At 35.7% G+C, this 23,568-nt stretch overlaps 2 protein-coding genes across 4 annotated transcripts; both read right to left on the reverse strand.

The window, feature by feature from the left end:
* Positions 1–2,333: 2,333 nt before the first annotated feature.
* Positions 2,334–9,557, reverse strand: LOC112520789 (peroxidase 21). Of its 3 annotated transcripts, XM_025129359.1 has the most exons (5): positions 9,457–9,557; positions 9,169–9,317; positions 8,793–8,981; positions 8,490–8,655; positions 7,757–8,322 (listed from the first exon to the last, which is right to left on the reverse strand). In XM_025129359.1, the coding sequence occupies exons 1-5, from the start codon at positions 9,521–9,523 to the stop codon at positions 7,916–7,918; spliced, it is 978 nt and encodes a 325-aa protein (XP_024985127.1). In that variant the 5' UTR covers positions 9,524–9,557; the 3' UTR covers positions 7,757–7,915. The 3 variants fall into 3 exon arrangements, with proteins under 3 accessions (XP_024985126.1, XP_024985125.1, XP_024985127.1); XM_025129358.1 differs by lacking the exons at positions 7,757–8,322; positions 8,490–8,655; positions 8,793–8,981; positions 9,169–9,317 and adding an exon at positions 2,334–4,697 and having other exon boundaries at positions 9,456–9,551; XM_025129357.1 differs by lacking the exons at positions 7,757–8,322; positions 8,490–8,655; positions 8,793–8,981; positions 9,169–9,317; positions 9,457–9,557 and adding an exon at positions 2,334–4,830.
* A 7,829-nt stretch (positions 9,558–17,386) lies between these two features.
* Positions 17,387–23,298, reverse strand: LOC112521677 (uncharacterized RING finger protein P4H10.07). The gene is made up of 7 exons (XM_025130668.1): positions 23,114–23,298; positions 21,423–21,556; positions 20,590–21,318; positions 20,095–20,501; positions 19,484–19,582; positions 19,282–19,419; positions 17,387–17,747 (listed from the first exon to the last, which is right to left on the reverse strand). Exons 2-7 carry the CDS (start codon positions 21,514–21,516, stop codon positions 17,610–17,612), a joined length of 1,605 nt encoding a protein of 534 aa, XP_024986436.1. The 5' UTR covers positions 21,517–21,556; positions 23,114–23,298; the 3' UTR covers positions 17,387–17,609.
* Positions 23,299–23,568: the final 270 nt, after the last annotated feature.

The raw sequence follows: 23,568 nt of genomic DNA on the forward strand, positions 1-23,568 counted from the left end.
CAATCTGAAACAATGACATTTCATCGACACTGCGAATTAGTAACTGAATATTATCAAAGTTCAATCACTTCAGTTAAATAGAAACAAGACTCCTTATCTCCTCATATTATTGTCGATGTATTATTGTTAATTCATTAATTGGTGCACGATGGTTGGATTATTTTTAAGTGTTTTATATAATCATGAAAAAAATCTTGGCTGATTGGATAAAGATGAGTCGGGATGATTGAGTGAATTAAGTCACGGCTTGTTATTAAGTTGTAATCAAACAACTATGCATTGTTTAACGATTAAGTTATTGAACTTATAGAATTAAAATCAAACATTTGACTAAACAATTATTTCGATTTTCTAAAATTATTGAATAAAAAGATTATATCCATTATTAGGGGTGTAGAGTTAAACTTTTAATAAGCCACTCAACGTTTATTTCAAGCTCGATTCGATCTTAAACATAAACTATAACTCGTTAAACTTAATGAACCGAACGTCATAACACCAATGTTCGACTCAGATCGTTTGAAAAGTCGATTAAAGTTTTTGAGTCGAGACGAGTCATTCGAGCGTACACTTTTTTTTAGCCAAAATGCTCTTATGTGCATAAATCATATAATAAAAGTATATAAATTAACAACCTCGAGTCAATAAACAATCAAGTTAATCGATCACAAGTTCAAGCCTATAAACGAACACTGAGCTCGAACTCGATAAATCAAAAAATATCCGAGCTCGATTCGAGCCCTACATTGAAGAAGTTAGGGGTTGTTTTTTTCAGTTGCTGAATAGTTTGGTGCAGAATGATTAAGAGACTTTCATGATATAGTGCAAAATGAAATATAATTATTTGGTAATTGTTTACAATGAAATCAGGACATTTAATGGTTAAGGGAGACTTATGATACAAAATCATTCAGAGACTTTTAGAACCATTAAGAAACAAACTTTTTTTTTGTCAAACAAGATTCACTTCTTAATGATTCAGATAATATCTTTTAATAAAACTATTAAGAGGTAAACAAACAACTCTTTATTCAAATTCAAACTCAAACTCAAACTCAAACATTATATTATCTTTTCCAATCGAACTCAAATAACCTACTTACTTGATTCATTTACACCACCACTCATTATAGCATTTGAATCTTATTTTACGTTTTATCATCCATGCGTTATAAAATCCAGCGATGGACATGTGCAGCCGTGTGTACACAATCTCTCACACATACACACACACATTTATTTATATATATATATATATATATATATATATATATAAAATAATAATAATAATTTAAATAATAAATTATTCGATGACAGGAATATGGAACTTGTGGTTTTCTGACTTTGAGATATATGAGGTTCATCATGTGCCTCATCATGAGATGAGAGTTGAATTGTTTCAAAAGTAAAGCCTCCCCAATTAAAATATAAAACTAATAATTCACAGAAATAATAATTATGTTAGTGTTTTTTGGAGACCGGTTCCATATGGGACCAATTACAATTGTTAATAATCAATTTTCCGTCCAAATACAAAAAATTGTGTATGATTTCTTAAAATACGTTTTTATAATGACGATAAAAAAAAACCTCATAAACCTATCTAACACGGTAGACGGTGACCGTGAGTACATGACGTGAAAGACTAAAAAGACAACTTTTGAAACCCAATTTAACTTATTTGGGAATATCTTTTCAATTTGATTAGATTATCTTCTTTTCATGTGGCATTATTTTAGTGAACAAGAAGAATCGTTTTAAGATTATTAGTTCATCTTCTATAATTTTTAATGCTAAACCCAAACTTTACTCCTAATAAATCATAACGAGCTTATATATGTCAACTATAAGACTTTAGTCGTATCAATCCTTACCTTACGTCACGTGTCTATACTGAGCTTGTTTGCTTTTACGCTTATGACAACTATTATTCTATTGCATCCGCAACATGGGATAGCCATGGTTGTGCGACGTTGGCATATAAGGGTATCCTGATTCTCTATCATGACAGTGAGGTTGTATAGTTACATTTACAACCGTAGGGTTTATCTGGTCTTAAACTCTTTATTGATAAAGTTACTTTGTTTTTTATCGGTAGTGAGTGTTTAAAGCTTATCATGACACTAGGCATAAGTGACCATCGGCCATGACTATGGTTCCGACCATATGGCTAACCCTCATGGGGCTAACCATGGCACCGGTGAACCCTGCTGGGGCTGACCATGACACTGGTGTGGATAAAGAAGGTTATAGAAATGAAAAATAACAAAACATAGAGGGTTAATGATGAATAAAAATCATATATTTGTGACAGTATACTTTACCAAACATCTAATCAAACTCCCATACTGTTCTTACTTTTTGACCTTTTGGGTTCCTTCACAAACCATCTTCCTACAAATTTTCCATGAAAATGACCTCCACACTTTGTCTATATCCAAAGTGCAACAAGTTATGATGAGGCCCCACTAACTTCCAAAAATGACTCACTCCCCCCTATACTTCCCTCCATGTTGTCATTATTGTGTGGTTGCGTCACATCCTAAAAATCAACAAATCAAGTAAATACACTCTGTAGAGTTGGAATAAAAACAAAATTTGTAAGACCCACATGGGTCACAATTCTCTGGGTCGGGTCGGGTCAAGCCAGCTCCAACCCATGATCACCATGGAAGCTGTGTTCTGATGAGGAAGAGGTGGAGAGGGTTATGATCATCTCATTCATATCAGACACACTATCTTGCAAATTCAATAGCAAATCTGATGTGCTAAAGCTTAATGAGGGTTTAACCCTTGGAACCACAGGCACCACAGCCTCACCCACAAGCATCTGAACCACATTCCGCATTGTGGGCCGAACCGCTGGGTCCGGGTGCGAACATACCAACCCAACTAACAACACCTTCCTCATCTCCGCGTCCTCAAACTCCCCGCACAACCGTGGATCGGCCACGTCCAACAACCGCCCTTCCCGGTGCAAACCCCATGCCCAATCTACCAAACTGCTTTTCTGTCCATTAATCCCCACCCCAGTCGCCTCCTTCTCGATAGGCCGACGGCCACTAGCCACCTCTAGCACCACCGCACCAAAGCTATAAACATCCGTCTTTTCACTTGCCCGGCCGGTTAATAGATACTCCGGCGCCAAGTACCCCATTGTCCCGGCGGCCACAGTGGGGTCCGGCGACTTATTTTGCTCAATTTCTCGGGCCAAACCAAAATCGCCCAATTTAGCATTGAATGCTTCATCCAACATAATGTTACTAGCTTTGACATCTCTATGAATCACTTGGTTCTCACATTCTTGATGCAAATAAGCTAAAGCTGAGGCCACTCCCATCAAAATCTTTCTTCTATGAGCCCATGGTAATGTGAACCTTGATTCGAAAAGTGCTTTATCAAGTGACCCATTTGGCATTAAGTCGTAAACAAGCATAATCTCACCTTTTTCATGACACCAACCTTGTAATCTCAGAAGATTCCGATGCCTAAGTGTTCCAATGATAGATAACTCCGATAAAAACTCGGCTTTTCCTTGATCATCACTGTGACTACACCTCTTCACAGCCACAACATCCCCTGAGTCTGACAATATCCCTTTATAAACGGTCCCAAATGCTCCATTCCCGATCACCCGGGTCGGGTCAAAGCAATTTGTTGCTAACCTAAGCTCTTTGTATGAGAATTCTTTAGGGGTTTTGAAGATATCAGTAGCAAAAAGCTCTGGTTTTTTGGATTTTTTGAATTTCTTGGAGTAAACCCATATAAGCAAGATTGCACATAATGCTAAGAAGAATGCACCTGCTGTCACCACACCCGCCACGGCCCCTGCACCTTGCTTGCATAATTGGTTATGGCATTTGCTCTGTTTTTGTGTTGTATGGGCCGTTGGATTGGTTGAGTTTGATTCTGTTGGCGACGTGGACGGCTGTGATGAGTTCACCGTGTTAGCGGTGGGATTCATGAAGGTGGTGGTTGGTGGTGGTGAGTTTGGACCGGGTTTTGTATCTGGGTCATCAAAAGATGAGCTGAAACTCCACCATTCAAGTGAGTGAACTTCAGTACTTCCCTGAGTTGACCCGGAAAACCCGACAAACATAAAGTCGTCCACGTATTGATTGAGATTCATGGTGATTGATAAGATGGGTGACTTGGGTTTTGTGTTGCTGTATGAGATAGAGATGTTGAGTTGCTGAGTTGAACCGGCATAATCGATCCACGAGTTGACCACATCGCCACTTCGTAAATTAACGTTGACGGAGTCCAAATCGGCAACTTGAGAAGAAACCATAGAACCCAGATCCAAACCCACATGGTTCCCATTAATATCTTTGAATTCGAAGTCCATTAGAGTATCAAATTCAACAGCAACGGCACCGGTGGGAATACCCAGATATCCACCAGCATCTCCAACCGCTTCATCGTTGGGCGATATGATAAAAGCCATTCCACCTCCAATCGAATCCGGGTTTAAATTAGCAATCGAAAACGAAAAGTATGTATTGAAACTCGCCGGAGTTGGGTTCCCAGGTTGCCGGAATCTGATGGGTTTGTTGTATAAAACCCTGCCGGCGCCGGAGTTGGGGACAAGGAGATCCCGAGTGAGTCTGACACTGTTGTTGAACAAATGGGCATCGCCCAAGAACTTCAAGTTGCTGAGGGCAAGTGTTTGGAAATCAAAGGAGGTGGTTCCGGTGACCACATTGCCGGAAAAACAGAGGAACAGCAGGCAGCATAACAGAGAAAAAAGGGTGTTTTTGCCGGAAATTGAAGAAGGCATGATTTTGTGTGCTAGATCAGAGGAATAGCCATGGAGAAATGTTGGTGTGGAATAGATTAGACAGCGATGAATTGAATCAATCACGAGAGAACAGCAAAAGATTGTGGAGATGAGAGAGAGAGAGAGAGAAAGAAACATTTGCATGGAAAAGAACAACGAATAGTTGAGGCGTGACTGATGAAGAGATGGAATCCAAAGGAGACAAGTGGGTGGTTTGGAGGACACGTGTCAACCTAACGTGATTTTACGATGTAAAGGAAACTTTCCTTCTACATTTTTACCTTTAACTTCAAGCCTCATCTCCATAACGTTATTCCATTTACAGTAAATTAAAAAAAATAAATAAATATAATGTCATTTATATTTTTTTTTAATGTCAGAAACAGATTAAATCATATATTAAAATGTATAAGATAAAATGAGCATTGATGATAATATATAAAAGGAAATTAGTAGATAAATATGAATTTAGCAATGTAATTGGTGCATTTAGCCCATTCCTTTTATATTTGTAGTAAATATAATTTAAATGTGCAATTATTATGATCAGATGAGCAATTGTCAATTTCAGTTAGTTTTGACCTAATTGTAACTAAAACCTTATTAGATGGATCGTATTTATTGTGTCATTGATTTTACACTGATCATCAAAATTAAGTTAACAACTAAAATTACTTTTTTTAAGTAGATCCGTTCATTCCTAAAACAAAAGCAAATCAAATTAGATCCAACAAAAAGTTAAATTTGTGTCATAAGTTTGATAAGGGTTGAGTTCTGATGAGAAAGAGAGTTAATATGAGAAGCGTTGGAAATGATCTCCATCCTTGGATGCATATTAGAATGAGATGCACTAGATCAATTCCTGTATCAAGTGCGATTCATGGTTGAGTTTGAGATTAACAATAATTAAGATTTAGATTTTTTCTTATGCTTCTCACCTAAACTCTCATTCTCACATGATCCTTCGTCAGTTTGATAAAATGATTGAATCAGTTTGCTTTATATTATAAGTCAAAACAAGTAATTAATCAAATAAGCACATAATATGAACTTTTTTTTATATAATTGATCAAAATGATTTGCTTGTTATTTTCATTATATATATATATATATATATATATATATATATATATATAAATAGATGGTTATAACCTGTACACCTTCTTGATCTCATCCTCTGAAGATGATGACAAGGGAAAGAAGTCCAATCGTAGAACTTAATGATGTGAATGAAGACAGAGAGGATTAAATTAGTGGATAGTTGACACACAAGTCTGATTATGATTAAATTTGACATCTCAACCTGTTCTCTTTAAACAAACATTCTCGAGTTGAGGCAGACTAGTCATGTGCTACAATTCGACCAAAATGGAAGTAGATGCCAAGAAATTGTCTTAAATCGGCCAAGTTGGGAGAGTTTTCCCAACAAGACTGAACTCTCATAAGTCGCAATTAGATTTGAAGTGTTGTCTCATATTGTTTGTGCTACATAATAGAATCATTATTTATACAAAAATATATCCGTTTAACCTCATACACGTCACTACTATACTTCATTGATTTTAAATTTGTAAGTATTACTTCCAGTGTTACTTTATCTTTTTAGTTGTGTACTCATACAATACAACGTGATATAAAATTTTATCGTAAACCGAAAATAAAAGAAATCATTACAACTCATCTTTAGTATATACATATATGTATTAAAGAATACCATGTTGTAGTCATAAAAAGAATTGTGTGTATACTATAAAAATAAAACCACGTGTGTATATTGATAAAAAAAAAACAATACCATGTTTTTTTTTTTTTTTTGTAAGGGTGTCCGGGCCAAAGCCCGACTAATCCCCGGCAAATTTGGAGACTAAACATGGTCTCACTTAAATGTCGCCAACACTCCTCTCGCAAGGCTCGAACTTGGATTCATGACTATGCCATATTTATATTATTAGAATTTCATTTTTTATTTTGGTTTAAAATTTATGAATCCGTCAACTTTAATCGGACAACTATAAATCTAACGGCACCGTCAGTTACATAAAGTCAAATCTAAGTTTGACCTTTGTCGACATATTAAATTCCAAACTAAATAATTATAATTAAGCTATTTTTCTTGCAGAAGTCCTTTCAGCCAATCCATTTTCCAACGGATTTTAGTCGGTGTTGATATTTCTGAAATTTTATTATTATTTTTATTAGAATTATGGATTGGATTTATTTCGTTTAAAATATTTGTCTCATTTAAAATAAAAGGAAATCGGAGAATAATTGTGGGTCAAAGATTTTTAGTTATTTGTCAAAACGAAAAATATAGATTTATTTCACTGAAACTTTAGTTTTAGAGGATTTTTATTAAACATATTGGTTCGAATCTTGTAAGTGGGAATATATACGAGTCGAGTTGAGTATTAGGTTAATCGAGTCGGGCTCAAAAAACGATCATATATTTGAACTCGACTCGAGCTTGATTAACTTTTTCAATGTAGGGCTCGAGCTTGAATATTTTTTTTGGGTTCAATTTGCAGTCGGTTAACTCGTTTATTGGCTTGAAAAAAGGTATGCACGAATGATTAAAAATATATTGTATGATTAATAAATATATGAGCATGTTTGGCTCGAAAAAGGGTATGCACGAATGGCTTGGCTCGACTCTACTCAACTCGGAAAACAGAATCGAGTTTCGAACGATTCGAGTCAAACATTAGTGTTATAAAGTTCGGGTCATTAAGTTAAACGAGTTCTATTTTGTATTCGAGATCGACTTGAGTTCGAAAATTATTAAGTTGGAGCCTGGAGCTTGAGCTTGAGTAGCTTCTTAAAAGCTTGAATCATTTACACCCCTACCTGCAAGGCCATTGGCGATTTTCCTGGATGTTCTCCATCGCCCCTAAGATTAGTCGAGTTACGCATAAGTTGGCTGAACACCGACGATTAACAAAAAGAAGTTGGCTTTTTTTTTTTATGAGTGATTCATAAATAACATACACCTTAATTGATAAATATTTTACAAGCATGTTTAAGCCATCGAATAATTTATAATGTTACAGGATTATTCTTTTATGCTGGTGACATAACCTTAGATATGTCACCTGTAAAGCAACAAAACTCAAGAAATTACACATTTTCGGGCAAGTTTTAATTATGGTTCACAAAACGACAATCTCTTCGTACCTCGCCTTCCTCTTCGCTTACAGGATTGTTCTCAGACAAAGTGAGAAGAGCTTTAGAAAATTGATCATGAAAATAACTGTTATCGGCTGCCATCTTCTCGACAAATGGAGATGTGGCCGGGTTTGAAACAAGTTGTTGATCAACTACAAGGAGTCCCTTATTATTCATGATGTTCCTGTAGTACATGTTATCTAAGATCATTGGCGTTTGTAGGTCATTCCTTGCATATTCCACTGCATTCGGGTCCGGTTGTTGATGGGGACAACGACGCTTGAGATACTCGGCGTAACTCGGGTCTAAAGTTGGATCAACTGTTGGATAGAGTCTGTCGACAATGTTGAGACAATGGACCCTACCTACTGAGTGAGCACCTGCATGGATTATAAGTTTTCAATAGTTATGTAAATGGTATTTTAAAACATTTTCAACTATTTTTTATGATTTTAAAGTTATATTCCAAATTTTTGTCCTTTCTTTAGGTTGATTCATATTTGAACATATAAATAAAATGTAGACAGATAAAAAACAATAATCTTACCTAAGAGAGCAACTGTTCCTTCAACATCAATCCCTACAGATTGAAAGCGTGAAAGGACAAACAACGTGGTATCGTTATGGTTAGGGATGAAGGAATCAATTTCCGCAGCGTGACTTCCCTTGCTATCTTTTCGTCCAGTTTTCATGTCGATACGAGGTCCTCCTAACTACATAACAAAACCAAATCAACACATAAACAGTTGCATATGTAACCTTCTTAAGAGAACCCATATAAAAAAGAACAGGTTCCTACACATAAACTATGTATTTAGAAAGAAATTAAAGATGCAGCATAGTGACATACCATGACGACACCGTCTCTAGCAGCAAGAGCAATAATATCAGCACACGAAACAGTCATAGGGCATGAAGCCTCGAGAGCATCTTTAATTTTGTTGATGTACTTGAAGTTTCTCATTCCCACATTTCTTGATGATGTCTTTTCTGATTGTATCCCATGGATGGTCTCCAATAATATCGATGCATCACATGACTATTCATTTGAAAAAAAAGGAAAATTTCAAATGTTTCTTGCATTGGTGACTTGTAACTTATGCATCATATGTGGTACATTGTTTCTAGCCATGCAACACAAATGGCAAGCAAATTCTCAACTTCAAAACATTGATGGTAATGAAATTTGGGAATCATATATAAAATCATGCATAAAAAGGTTGTACCTTAACCATGCAATCATGAAAGAGAGTTCTTATCCAAGAAACAGCTGTATTTCCATGTTCATTGTACAAACTTATAACTTGTTGTTTCACAATTTCTTCAGCATTTGGACAACTTTGCGAGTAGTAATTCAATCGAATTTCACCATTACCTTCAAAAAACAGTATACGTCATAAACCATACTTATAAGTACTAACTGTGGATTATATAAACTGCTACGGTTTCAGAAAAGACCATCTAATAAACGTTATAACAGTACACACGATATGTAAAAACAGATGTAAAAATACCAGAAAAGAAGTGGAGGAAGAAGAGAAAGATGAAGCATAGGTGGGAAAGTGGCTTGTGGGTTGCCATAATGTGTATGCTTTATAAGGTTGTACTTATGAGCAAGTATGTCTAGCATCTAACCTTCTTTATATAGAGGAGTCTTTGCAAGTGCAAATGAAAATTACAAGCATGCAAAGCTTGTCCATTTGGTCTATTTCTTTGACTTTGTGGTCCTCTCCTCCATTATTTAAATGGGGAATATTTGTTAAAATAAATATTAAACAACTAATTTTTCGATTTCCATATCCGATTATCTATCACTAATTTATGTCATGGACTACCTTTGTTTTTTTTAAAATAAAGGGTACTCGTACAATGCAATAAGATACATCTTGATTTTAATATTTTATTTTATTTTTTTATCTCAGTTGATATTATAATATGGTCTTATGTAATTTTGAAAATGCGACAATATTTTTATTTTTGAATAAAGTATAAATTTGAAGATATCATAAACATTTAACAAAAATATATCGATATTAGTATCAAATTAACTATTTAAAATTTCTCATTTGTAGTATAATTTTTTAATTCAATTTTTAATGTAATTTAATTTAGGTTCAATAACAAAGTAATTCATATTTGATTTAATAATATAATTTTTTTAAATAATTAATTATTTTGTTAGAAATTCATAATTATCCTAATTATATTTTATTTTAAAATGAGATGTTTATCTTTTATTTGATTATGTTTATCCGTAATTAATTACACGAATTCAAACATGGAGCTTTAATAAGTTGTATTTACGCACAATTTACTTGTAATATTGAATTTTAAGTACTATGCATCAATAAATAGTACTAAGTGAGATATTTATACTTAAAATCACACTTAAAGAGTCATTTATCTAATACCTCGTTTACTACCGAAAACAAATACAACATATATTAAAATATTTTTTTTAAGATATAACTTTATATATATATAATTAAAATAAGTGAACATTGTAAATACATTGCTTATACGTTTAAGCAATTATGTTTTAAATTTGTATTTTTTATTAAATTTAAAATTAATATAAAAAGATTGATAATTGGAGTGAGTGGAGAAAATTATATGAAAATTGAAAAATATAATTAGTAGTTGATTTGGGAGGTTCTTGAAATGATTAGATAGACGCCAAGACAGCCGCCCCACCAACCATTCTTACGTTTTAAAGTATTTTATGTTTTTTACGAAAATATATATCCGTAAAAACAAATTTGTTTTCAATTTAATTTAAGATCTATAAATTATTTATTATAATTTATATTAAATAATACATAAATATAAAACCCAAACTTAATACTAAGAAGTTAAGATTATGTCTGAAAATGAAATGATTGGATGACACTAAAATTTGAATTTAACATATAACTTCTAGATACTGTAAAAAGTCATCAGTTTAATTATTCAAATCGATAAACCGTTTTTTTTAAATAAAAAACCAGAATAACACGTTAAAGACATTAAAGATTCGTTCGTAGTTGGATTGGAACAAACTTCAACCCTTGAATGTGGAAATCCTAATTAGGCCGCAATGCATACTTGTGTTCGATTGTGGGATTCATCATTCACTACATGAGTGCAATTAGCCAATTTAATCAAATATATATATATATATATATATATATACACACATATATATATGTATATATAATTTATACAGACGAACATATAAATTATAGTGCTTTGCTAATAAAACTTTTTATAGTATTAATCATATCAAACAAAGATATGTCATGTTGAAACTTGTCTCGGTCGTTATATCTCTAATTTTTAATATTTGAATCCATTGCTATATATGTTGAATGAATAGTTGATTGTTATATATGAAAGTAATGAATATTGGGATTTATTGAACGAAATTTAAGTATAAGTAAGATATGGTAGTGGTTAAAGTACCAATCATGTATCGAAAAACAATATATATCGTTTTTTTATTAGAACATCTTTTGTTTCGAGATTCGTGTTTTTCTAAATTGATTTTGATTTGAAAATAGAAAAAGTAATCACGAAACAATCATGAGTCGAATGGCATGGCAACTCAACTCGCTTTTACAACGTTTTTGTAACGCCAATGTTACCATGCACATCGTGTGATCTTTCATTTCGGGTTTGGGCTGTTCTAAATGGGCCTAGTAGAAGTTTATTTCTAAAAGCCCAATCACCGATTTGATGGGCTGATCTGTTAATTAACATGGGTCGACAGTTTACTTTACAAGAATAAGGGTTTATCAAATGTTTACGGAGTAAATGCTCACTAGCAAGAGTCATCATCTATACTTATTTTATCGAATAAGTATAGATAATCTGTTGAAGATGCTTTAATTTCTAAACTTGTGACGACTTTCGGATTCATAAATATTGAATGTTCAATATAATAATCTTATAATGATTCATGATGGAACACTTAAGACATACATACACAACTGAAACAAAGTGTATCTAAACATTTCTTGAATTGGAACGTAGCGTACTGATATAAAACTTCAGCACTATCCAACAAACTAATGTAGACATTTTCTTTATTTGTACTGCCTGAACATGTCTTAAGATACACATTATTAGTTAGGTTTACTTCAATGGGTTTATGGTTTCATACGAACATTTCATTAACAAATTTCACATATAAAGATGGTATTCGAGATGCAATTATGATTTATTTGAGTACGGGGACTTAATATAAATGTAAAATCATGAATTTACTAATCGTGTAATTCTAAATGTACGCTACACATTAATATTTTAAACCATTGCATGCATGCAACCAAAGGATTGGATTCCAACGAGGACAATTAAGGTAAAAAAACGTAAGAAATGATCTTCATTTGTGGATGCACATCAGGACGAGATACATCAAGATGAGATGCACCAGATCAATCCCCACATCAAGCGCGATTCATAGGTGGGTTTGAGATCAAAGATGGTCAAGGGTTCATATGTCTTCTTACGTTTCTCATCTTAACTCTCATTCTCAAAGGTCAAAAGTAACAGGAGGTCCTAAGTTCAAATCCAATGAGGAATAAAAATCCCCTTGTGACCACGGAGATTCAAATATGGCGGGCTATCTGCAAAGCAGGTGGTAGCTCTAGGATTAGTCGGCTCTCATAGCGGGTCGGATATCCAGGTTAATAAAAAAAAAAACTCTCATTCTCACACCGATCATTCATCTGCAACCAAAACATGGGCAAATAATCAATAGATAATAGTCAATACTTAGTACACTATCTCACATTTGAATCTATCAAGTATAATGACTGCAGTACCTACAATTAATATCTGAACATGACAAGTACACAAGTACCTTGTGTTACGCATGAGTGACTCAGCTAATCCCACTCACCTTGTGTGATCAACACAACCTTCTGTGTGAGCATCGTGACCCAATTTCCGCTAGTAGCATAAAATTACAAAAGCGATGCCAAAATCCTTGTATGGCTTCGTCTAAAACGTTGTTCTGGGGGGGATCATACCTGTTGGTAGCGGCTTCAAAAATAAATATTCCTCGATAAAAAGAAATATGACCAAGAGTGGTTCGAATATATATATATATATATATATATATATTTAAAATTTCTTTTTTTATACTTATTTGTATTAAATAGTGTCCATAAATCTCATAATTGGCCCCAAAAGATTCATAGTGAATTTCAATGGAGGCTCCTCTTGCAATTGCAGCAATAACGTGTTGATCTAGTTGCCACCAGAACCACAAAGGACTACCTAAATTGATTTGTTTTTACCAATTCCGTACTCACATGCATCATTCTTCTTCTTGAGCTCACATACACGACTTCCTTGAGTCACTTTCAGACTCGCTTTCATCGCACAAACTATTATGTGGAATCAATGATCTAAACATCCATATTAACCCATTTATAATTTGTTTTGCTTCATTCTTTTTGCACTACAATGTTACCAACAAACATTACTTTCTCTTACCATAACTAAAATGACGTTTAACTAATCATTACATGTTCTAATTCATGCATAACTCACCGATCTCATCAAGGACACTAAAATCTCAATTCCCTGTAGCCTTAAGGCTTCATTCCCGACCCTATTTACGTGCTCAGATATACTAAGTGATTCTAAAACATTTGATTTCAACCGGTCTTGACCAGACCCATTTTTTTTGCATATATTATCAATCATATAGTAGTACTTTTATAATTACATCGGTTACAATACTTTAGCAAAACAAATCATCGTATAATAACCAAATAATACGTTATTCTTGTCATGTTTTTAGCGATCATTAATTTATATCAACATCACAATCACAAATGATAGAAGGAATCATAAAAAGAAATGGTAGAAGTTAATGGAAGGAATCATGAAAAAATGAATTCCATCAACCAAAAGTATCTTGCATTGTGATCAAAGAATTGACCTTTTGAAATGCTTCTTAGTCAAATTCAAACTTGATGTATCTTATTTTGTCATCATCATAAAAACTAATGTCTACAATACAGAAACACACATCTACCATACATGACTACATATACATACATATATATATATAGATATATGTGTGTGTGTGCATTTAACCAGGCTGTTTCAAACGTATCAAAATTGCCATTGTTGCATGCATTGATCGAAGATCTCATGAAATCTTGAAGATTACTATAACATCAATGGCTGAAGGGATTCGGACGTTGGAGAAGACACCGACATGGGCGGTGGCTGCTGTTTGTTTAGTCCTCGTTACCATATCGATTCTCATGGAACATGTTATTCACTTAATTGGAAAGGTTGGAATGAACCCTTTTATCACTAATCTTTGTGTCTTCTGATCGAACCAGTGATTGTGGACTTGTGGGTTCAAAAAATGTTCGCTTTAGTTGCCTGATCGATCTTTCTAAAAATGGAAAATAATTCATTAACTAATAACCCGTTTGCTTGATTTGCAGTGGTTGACAAAGAATAACAAAAAGACATTATATGAAGCACTCGAAAAGATCAAATCCGAGCTTATGCTATTAGGGTTCATCTCGTTGCTGCTAACAGTGGGGAAATCGACTATAACTGATATTTGCATATCGAAAACTCTTGGAGAAACTTGGCTTCCATGCAGTAAAAAGGACATTGAAGAAATGGATGGTCATCATGGTGCAAATGGTGAAGAAATTATTCATCGAAGATTTCTGTCGTTGTTTGCCTCCAACGTCACAGCTCCTCGACGTGTTCTTTCTGCTGCTAGTTCCGGTGATAGATGCAAAGAACAGGTGAATAGATGTGATCAAGGAGTCTTTACACCATTTTACTAAATAAATCTTGGTTTTCTTGAACAGCTTTGGTCTTTTTTGTAGGGAAAGGTTCCATTTTTATCAAGTGATGCCCTCCATGAGCTCCATATGTTCATCTTCTCGTTGGCTGTTTTTCATGTCGTTTGTTCTATAATCACACTGGCTTTCGGTCGAGCCAAGGTACAGCTGTTCTTCTCGGTCTTGGGCTCATAAATGGCTATCGTTCTATTAAGATTAACTTCTTGTTTGCGTAGATGAAAGAATGGAAGACATGGGAGATGGAAACACAGACGACTGAGTACCAATATACACATGGTATGCTCTTTAATGACCTCTTTTTGGTTCGTTTTCAACTGGGTTTGAATCTTTTCTTTTTCGTTCTTGAAGATCCAGAGAGGTTTAGGCTCGCGAGGGACACAACCTTTGGCCAACGGCACTTGAGTGTATGGAGCCGGTCACCCATCTTTATTTGGATGGTATGTACATCCGAAATAAGTTGTTTGTTGAGTTCCTCCCAGCCATGGCTAATCTTTTTAAGCTTTTTCACAGGTGGGATTCACAAGACAGTTAGTGAAGTCGGTCCCAAAGGTCGATTATATGACTCTTCGCCATGGATTTATCATGGTAAAAGACTGCTCGATTCTTCATCAAGATTCTATGACTAGAAAATTATGAGTACCTGAAAATAAACCACGGATTCCTTGTTTTGTTCAGGCACATTTAGCACCAAATAACCACGCAAATTTCAATTTCCAGAAGTACATAAAAAGATCACTCGAAGAGGACTTCAAACTTGTCGTCGGAATCAGGTGAGATTCTTGTTTTTGTTCGTAACTTGAGCATGATTTGTTCTTGAAACTGGTTTCTGAATCTTGAATCTTTTCAACAGCCCCCCAATCTGGTTTCTTGCAGTGCTGTTTCTACTCTTTAGCACCAACAGTAAGAACATCCTGGGCCTTTTTAAATCCTTCAAAGTTCATAAAATATGATTCTTTTACCAGAATTAATCTGTCTTCAACTTTTTTTCTGTTATGGGAAGGCTGGAGATCTTATCTGTGGCTACCCTTTATCCCCTTGATAGTAAGTATACATATATTTTCCCTTGATTACTCTCGACTTCTTCCAAAAGCATCGAAAATGATTGATCTAACACTTGGTTTGTGCAGATTGTCCTTTTAGTTGGGACAAAGCTACAGGTGATCATAACCAATATGGGATTGAGGATTCAAGAAAGAGGAGCAGTAGTCAAGGGTACACCATTGGTTCAGCCAACCGACAACCTCTTCTGGTTCAACTGCCCGCAACTCCTCCTCTATCTCATCCATTTCGTCCTCTTTCAGGTTCGTATTCCTAACCATCTCGTAGAATTAAACATCTTTTCTGGACTCTGATTTTGAAGTTTTCTTCGTTCTTCTGCAGAATGCATTTCAGTTGGCTTTCTTTGCATGGTCTGCGGTAAACCCACGAATCTTCGACTGTTTTAACTCAAGATTCGTCAACTTTTGCCTCTAAACATCTTTTTTTTCTTCTTCCTATATATACACTTTTGGTGCTTGCAGTATGAATATGGGCCGAAATCATGCTTCCATAAGAACAAAGCAGACTTTGGCATCAAGGTTTCAATGGGGTGAGTGATCACACTAGACTTTCTTGATGAATTCGATTCAAGAGCTTCTGTTGCTGATTGTTTCAAGAATTTGCAGGCTCTTTGTACTGATTTTGTGCAGCTATGTGACTTTACCTCTCTATGCTCTAGTGACACAAATGGGTTCGACCATGAAACCCACCATATTCAACGACCAAGTGGTTAAGGCGCTGCACAAATGGCACCAGAATGCGAAGAAGCAAGTGAAACTAAACTGCAATTCCAACTCCACAACCCCAGTTTCCACTAGGCCTAGCACACCATCTCACCAAACGTCTACCAGCACCAGCAACCACTCGTCTCAACGATCCCAGTTCCATGACGCACTTTTCAAACCGGAGAAACCGTTTGATTCACTTGTTAGCACCAGTAGTGTAGCCGTAGATGTGAACGATGGTTCTCTGACAATTGATCAGTATAAAATTGATGTCGAATCTGCAGAATTCTCATTTGACAAATATGTAGAGGTGCAAATGCCCAAATGAAGTTGGACCAAAATGTAAATAAATTGGTGTATATGGGGTTGATGTGAATAAGTATGTAGTTGGAGGGGGGATTTGCTAATTCTTTAATGGAATTTTGATTGTGGCAATTGCACATAGATTAGGTCCTCATAATAAATAAATTATAAGTTCCTTTTTGGTCTCCTTTTGAAGTTGTTGCTGACATGCCAAAGTTTTTCTAGTATTTATTAATGTAAAGCATTTAAACTGTTGGATACACTTTACTGCAGATCAAACTTTAAAGTGCATCCACACACTTACCAGTTAAGAGTTTATTGCTTATCATTTACCATAATGGGTGAGTGAGAATCTCACCCGGTAAGTGAGAGAGAAGACTCTTTCCTGCTTACCGGGTAAAAAATGTCTACCAACAATCCATTTTGATGAGAATTCTACCCGATAAGGTAACCGAGGATGGTGACTCTTGGCAGTGAACACTTACCCAGTAAGTATTTGATAAACGGGTCCTTAGTGATTAAACAATATGCAAAAGCACAACCAAGATTCTGAAGTCGATATAATTTGTATTAGCGACTAACATATATACATAAACGGTCCCAGTAATTTACGAGGGATACACCACCATGGGATGCAGAATGTTGACCAGATTATTCAGGACCGTTTTTCCTCGATTTCGAGGAGATTCTTGAATTTTTATACATGTATTTACAATAATGGAATTAAGTAAACCACATACAGATAGATAGATGGATGGATAGATAGATTGCAACTTAATTCTGTTTCGTGGGTTCTGCTTTGCAGATGGGACACAAGTTCTTCATTGACAACCATTTTCTAATGCACCCAACATGGAAATCATGCCCACAAGCTTTTAACATCCCGATATCATCCATGTTTGCATATTCTTCCTGCAAATCAAATCGAACAGATATACCATCGATATTTATTTGTCCAAAAGTGAAAGCAAACATGTGACAGATATGGAGCCTAATTTGGATTATGAACTACAGTTAGGATGCAAGGTTCCTGCATTATCGATTTTTTGCAGTCATTTTTCCATGAATGTGCTGTGAAAATTTGCAAGACATAATAAGGATCCTAGGACCAATTGTAAATGTAGAAAATTTCCACCAATGGTAGTGCAGGATGGAGGGTTGTGAAATTCAGATAGTGCCTATAGGGTATGTTTGGTACATGGCGGGGACAGGTGGGAGTGAGTTATGTTGGTGATTTTAGTGTCATCAATCAATTTTGGTAAGTGTGATTCACTTGAGATCAATAAGGTAATAAAACAACGTGAGTTAGGACTTAAGAGGTGCGAAGTGCAAACTCACTAATGTTGCCTCTATCACCTTAGATCAACATAAGGCGGGGGGCTGGACGAATTTCAGAAGGTCGGAAACCTTTTTGAAATTGTTCCTGAACTTACTGGAAATTTCTCCAAGTGTTGTTCAGAGTCTTTGGACTCTCTGATCCTTCTGACCAAAGGTTCTGACAGCATCTACAATGGATTCCCCAAAATGGAGAAAATATAGATTTTGGGGATTTTGGGCATGTTTTTTGCTCCAGCAGATTCTCCAAATCCTTTCTCCATTTTGGAGAAAGTAGAAGAGAGTGTAAAAATCTCCAAATTTGGAGAACACCCAAAATTGATTACAATGAGAGAAAAATATTATCTAATATATTTTCACCAACAGAAAACTTTGAAAATAATATTTAGAGAAAAAAATAATATTTTATTAGATGAAAGGAATATTTTAATAATATAATCACTGTTGTCATCTCCAAAATAGAGAATTTGTTGGAGTTGAATGTATTTTTGTTTTAGAGATTCTAAAGTTCCATCCTCCATTTTATAAAAATTTCGGAGAATCTGTTGTAGATAAGGCATATAAAATGGCAAAATATAGTATTTGGAAAGTGACTTCCAATTTACGATCCAAGAATTTATCCAAGTCTTTATAACCACAAAACCCAGATTTCCCAACAAGGTAGCCGGGTAAAAGATTTTTGAAAGGTTTTATGTATTTAACTTGCCATGGGTAGTTTAGTAATCCTGCCCTATCTCCCTGGTTTTGGTTCCACCTATTTCCTGTTCCAGTTTAATGTCATGCCAAACATGCAACAAGAAGTTTTTGTTCTATCCAGTCCCATCATGTCCCAAGTACCTAAAGCACTAAATATTCTAAATGCACTAGCATGCATCAACAAGTGGCATAATTCCAAAGATGGATTTTTCTTCATAAAATCTGGTAACTACGCAATAATACTCGCATCATCCCCCCCTCCCTCCGAAGAAAAGTGAAACATAAAAATGGAGGGTGAGTACCAAGATGTCACACTGTGTGTGAATGCAAATAACTAAAGTGAATATGATGGGAATATTTCAATCATTGAGAAACTTTTTAGTATAACTTAAGAAGCGGTCAAGTGTAATCTCACCAGGCAGATTACACAGGTTCCTTCCTCTTGTATTTGGTCTGAAGAACAGTAAATTGATTCCTGCACGCACTTTGAGATAAGATGCTCAGGCAATCCAGTGCCGACACTTCCAATCCTTTCCCCAAGTGCAAGGAGGTCCTGTTATCTCCGTTCGTTAGACAGTGAGGAAAAGAAGAATAAAATAAGATGGAAACTTGCCAACCTCGTAGCTCATGTCATCGATGTCAAGTCTCATGTCCCGATGCTGATCAAATGGATTTCTGGATCCATAGAACGCTGATCGATCCACAATCATAAGACCCTGCAATTAAACACATTCATTCGAATTCAAACCACATGCCCCAAAGGGACACTCCTAGCTTTATGGATATCAATGCTACAATGAGTCACACTCATAACCGTAAGGCACATGTCCTTAGGGTACGTTGGGTTTGTTATTGGTTATTGCACAATGTTTTTGACTCAACAAACTAGGATGATGTATAAAGGAATACAGTAACATATACAAGTGAAATTTATGTTTATAGAGAAAGGTGGCACCAAATCTGAATAGGAAGTATGATATTAATCTGGAAGGCAGTGGGCAAGAAGGAAATGTTCTCTTAAAATGACCTACCCAAAAAGAGTGTTTCAACAACTTGATCAAACAAAACAAGGCGTTATTGTGAAGAAGAAGAAGAAGAAGAAGAAGAAGCAATATGTGATGGGACCAACCTACATAAAATTATGACAAACACCAACCAGTTCCAAGATGCAGGGGTTTGCATACTTGTGAAAGAACCAAGGTCTTCTGAAACATAAGTCTGAACATACCTCAGGTGCTGGTCGATCATGGAAATTCACCCCAGAAAGAGACCGGTGTCTCTCGCTTGACATCCTTGCTCGTCCACTCCTGTCACTCGTATGCCAGCCTATAGTGGATGAAGGCCTCGGATGCCGGGAAGTATAATTGTTGGTGGCTAACTGCAACCCTTCATCTGTTGCTACTGAATGCCCCAACCGCAAGTTGCTTGAAGATGCCCTGAAAGTTGAGGCAGGCCTCTGACTATAGCTACTTCGAACTCCTCTAACAGATTGCACTGAGAGGCCCTGGAAATTTTGAAGGACATGATTGCTTCTTGTTAATGGATTGTTATTCTGTTGTCCAATCTCTACCAAAGAACTAGGATTACTGCTTCCAACGAGAAAGGGGTTTAATTCACAATCAATGGAGTTGCTGTCTGCAATTTACAGAAGGAATTTTGTTTTTGTTACTTGAAGAAACAAATTCTGGTGATACTTTGTAATGATCTGTGCATAAAACCTTACCATGGGCAGCAAAAGACATACGAGTTGGATTCCACTCCCTTGTCAGACCGTTTGAACTCTGGCCCAGGAGATCTACGGAGGGTGAAATATCCATGGGCCGGCTAGTTGTATGATATTCGCGTGACAAATTATTTGCCAAATGAGTCCTTGCAGAGTTAGTTTCCAAGTCAAATGCAGCCCTGCTTCGCACATTCCTGAGAGAACTTTCCCCACCAATTGAGAGACTGTTACCTCTGTGATCAGGGTTTGTTGTATGGTAATCCCAAGGTGTGCGAAGAAAATTTGTGCTTGGAGGTTCTTGCCAAGGTTCAGTGAGCATAGCGACATCAGAAGAACTTCCAGCATCATTATATCCATTTGCCCCGTCTCTCTCACAGCCATCTGGAACACCCGGGCTTTTACGCTTATACTGACCTCTTCCATTACCCACCCTAATATCAAATAAATCTTCTTCATTAAAGGGATTCCCATTGTAATTGGACGAAGATGCTTGATTCCTATAATCTTCAGGAGCTATATAGAATCCTCCAGCAGAAGATGTATGCATAGAGAGATCTGATGGGCCAGCAACATCTTGCTGATAATTTGGGACCTGCAGATTGTGAGCTAATGAAGAATATCCACTTGACATTGGAGCCTGATTACAGTGTGAAGTATACTGTGCTCCATCAATCGACATATTATCTGCTGGATACACAAGAGAACTGCTTTCACCTGTCCCACTTCTTGCTGCAAATCAGAAATAAGAAGTGACTAATAATTTTTTTACATATTTATCGAGTCAGTAGCCTTCAAAAGAATATTTCTGAGGAATTGAACTAAGAGTTGGCTACCGGTATGCATGTAAGGATTCTCTGTCAAGTTCCAGCTCTGATCATTCTCAGTCTCCAGCATGTAGGATGGGCTGAAAAGATGCCGATGCCCCATACCTATCCCGATCGCCAGATATCACGATGACAATTTCTAACTGTGGTCAACAAATTTTCAAAGTGTAAGAAGCCGATAGAAGAACCCCTTGACAACAAAGAAAACAATCAAAGATGGCATCAACACGACCAATACATTCATGTATGCAAACGATATTGAATGCATGAACACTATTGATACATAGATAATTGCATTAATACGACACACAGAAAGAAACCAGGGCATATATGACATCATCACTGCCTCAACCAGTCAACCTTATAGAAGATATTAAACCTTGGAGATTCTTGTCACACTAAACGAAGCATAGTGAAAGAGGTAAAAAATGCATAAGTTTGAAAGAAATTGAAAACCCATTAAACACTTGTGGATAAGTGATTTAGCCAGAAGTTTTTCAAAACTTCTGTTAAATCAACCACATGTGGCCCTTTATAGCAATAATAAGGATATGTGTGTAGCCAGTAAATGATTGGATAGAATTTCCATACTATCACCATTCTTCCTCAAGATATTTAAACTAGATTGTGTTACATTACTTGCATTAGCAATTTGCTGGCTAAAACTCAATGAATCTTTTTTATTTGAAACAAGTGATAAACATTAACAAAAAGTTATAACTACAGAAAAATTAAGGCATAGAACAAGTTTTTTACCAGCCTGAGAAATCAGCAGCAGATTACTAGATCTACTATCCTGATGTCATATGAGCAACTTCTAGCAACTGTAGCTATCATTAGGGTATAGGTGTTCAAAGCATGATTTCTTTTCAAGTACAATCGAATTGTTAAGTTTTACAGCTACCCCAGGTGCAAAAGAAAATAAAGGAAAAGAGGGGAAACAGTTTGAGGCCCTAAACCACAGCCCATTGCTCTTCCAGCCTTCCATTTCTAGTCTCCCCTTCTCCATGCTGCTTAAAGACGGGATGAACACAAGTAAAACACAGCTTTTCGCACCATCTAAAACCCCAGCAGAGCATAAGAGCAAAATTAGTCAAAAGCCCAACATAGATATCTAAAAGATTCTGCCTAGACATAAGCTTTCACCAGTGTCAAAAACACTACCTTTCATCAACATGCTTAGAAGAACACAGATATGCGTTCTCTTCAACTTTTCACTAACCAAGACACATCTAAACCTCCAAAGCACTTCCAACCAACATCTACCTCACTGCAATCTCTGCCTCGGACTCATATAATAAACTAAAATCGAACATCCCCTTCTTCCAAATACGGTTATCAACTCGTTATATTTACCTACAGCTGAACTACCTGCGAGGTCAAATTGTAGATGATAACCTCCTTATCACAATTCCTAAAAGTCATCATCTTCTACCAGAACTATTACTTCCTTAAAACATCGGCTTAATATACTTCACATCATTGAAGATCGTCAATTCCTCCGTCTCAAAAACACCCGATCAAATTACATAATCGGTCAGACAAGATTACCGTGTTTAAGAAAACAAACGTAAATATCAGAAATTGATTGAAAACGGGAGAAATGAAGTATGATACGATAACAATCTAAACAATTCATCAAAATTTAACAACAAAACGAGTGATCGGTCGATTACAGAATTGAAAAGGAGAGAGCATACCTAATTTTTGACGGTGGATGAAAGGTATATTCCGATTGAATGAGAAACCGTATGTAGAGAGAGAGGGGGGGATAGATTAGAAGGTTAGGGGATTCGGTGGATGGCCCATGGAGGAAAGAAGGCTTTAAAGGAAGACTGTGTGCGTATGAGTTGGGTTTGGCTTACGTTTACACGGAAGCCATCGATTCACCCACATAACTCCTACGTATTCGTATCTCCTATTTTTCTTCTAGCTTTCCTTCGCCACAGGCAAGCAAAATTTTATTTCTATTTCTAACCCAAATATATTTTGGCGAAAATTTGTGTGAGAAATGAGGTTTTGCTGATAAAGATAAAGAAGAAATCTTAATTTTTTTAATTATTTTTAATTTTATGTTCATTTATTAATTGCATTTTAGAAGGGAATTGATCTGATATATCTTTATGCACCTTATTAATATTAGATATTCAATTAG

The sequence above is a fragment of the Cynara cardunculus genome, assembly GCF_001531365.2.
Source record: "Cynara cardunculus var. scolymus isolate 2C chromosome LG 11, CcrdV1, whole genome shotgun sequence".
Classification (NCBI taxonomy): Eukaryota; Viridiplantae; Streptophyta; class Magnoliopsida; order Asterales; family Asteraceae; genus Cynara; species Cynara cardunculus.

Coding starts and splice junctions, on each gene's coding strand:
- LOC112520789 (XM_025129357.1), bottom strand. CDS start 4,780: ATGCCTTCTTCAATTTCCGGCAAAAACACCCTTTTTTCTCTGTTATGC.
- LOC112521677 (XM_025130668.1), bottom strand. CDS start 21,516: ATGGGGCATCGGCATCTTTTCAGCCCATCCTACATGCTGGAGACTGAG. Junction 19,583..20,094: donor ATGATCGACCAGCACCTGAG/GTATGTTCAGAC, acceptor GTTTAATTGCAG/GGTCTTATGATTGTGGATCG. Junction 17,748..19,281: donor GAACCTGTGTAATCTGCCTG/GTGAGATTACAC, acceptor TTTGATTTGCAG/GAAGAATATGCAAACATGGA.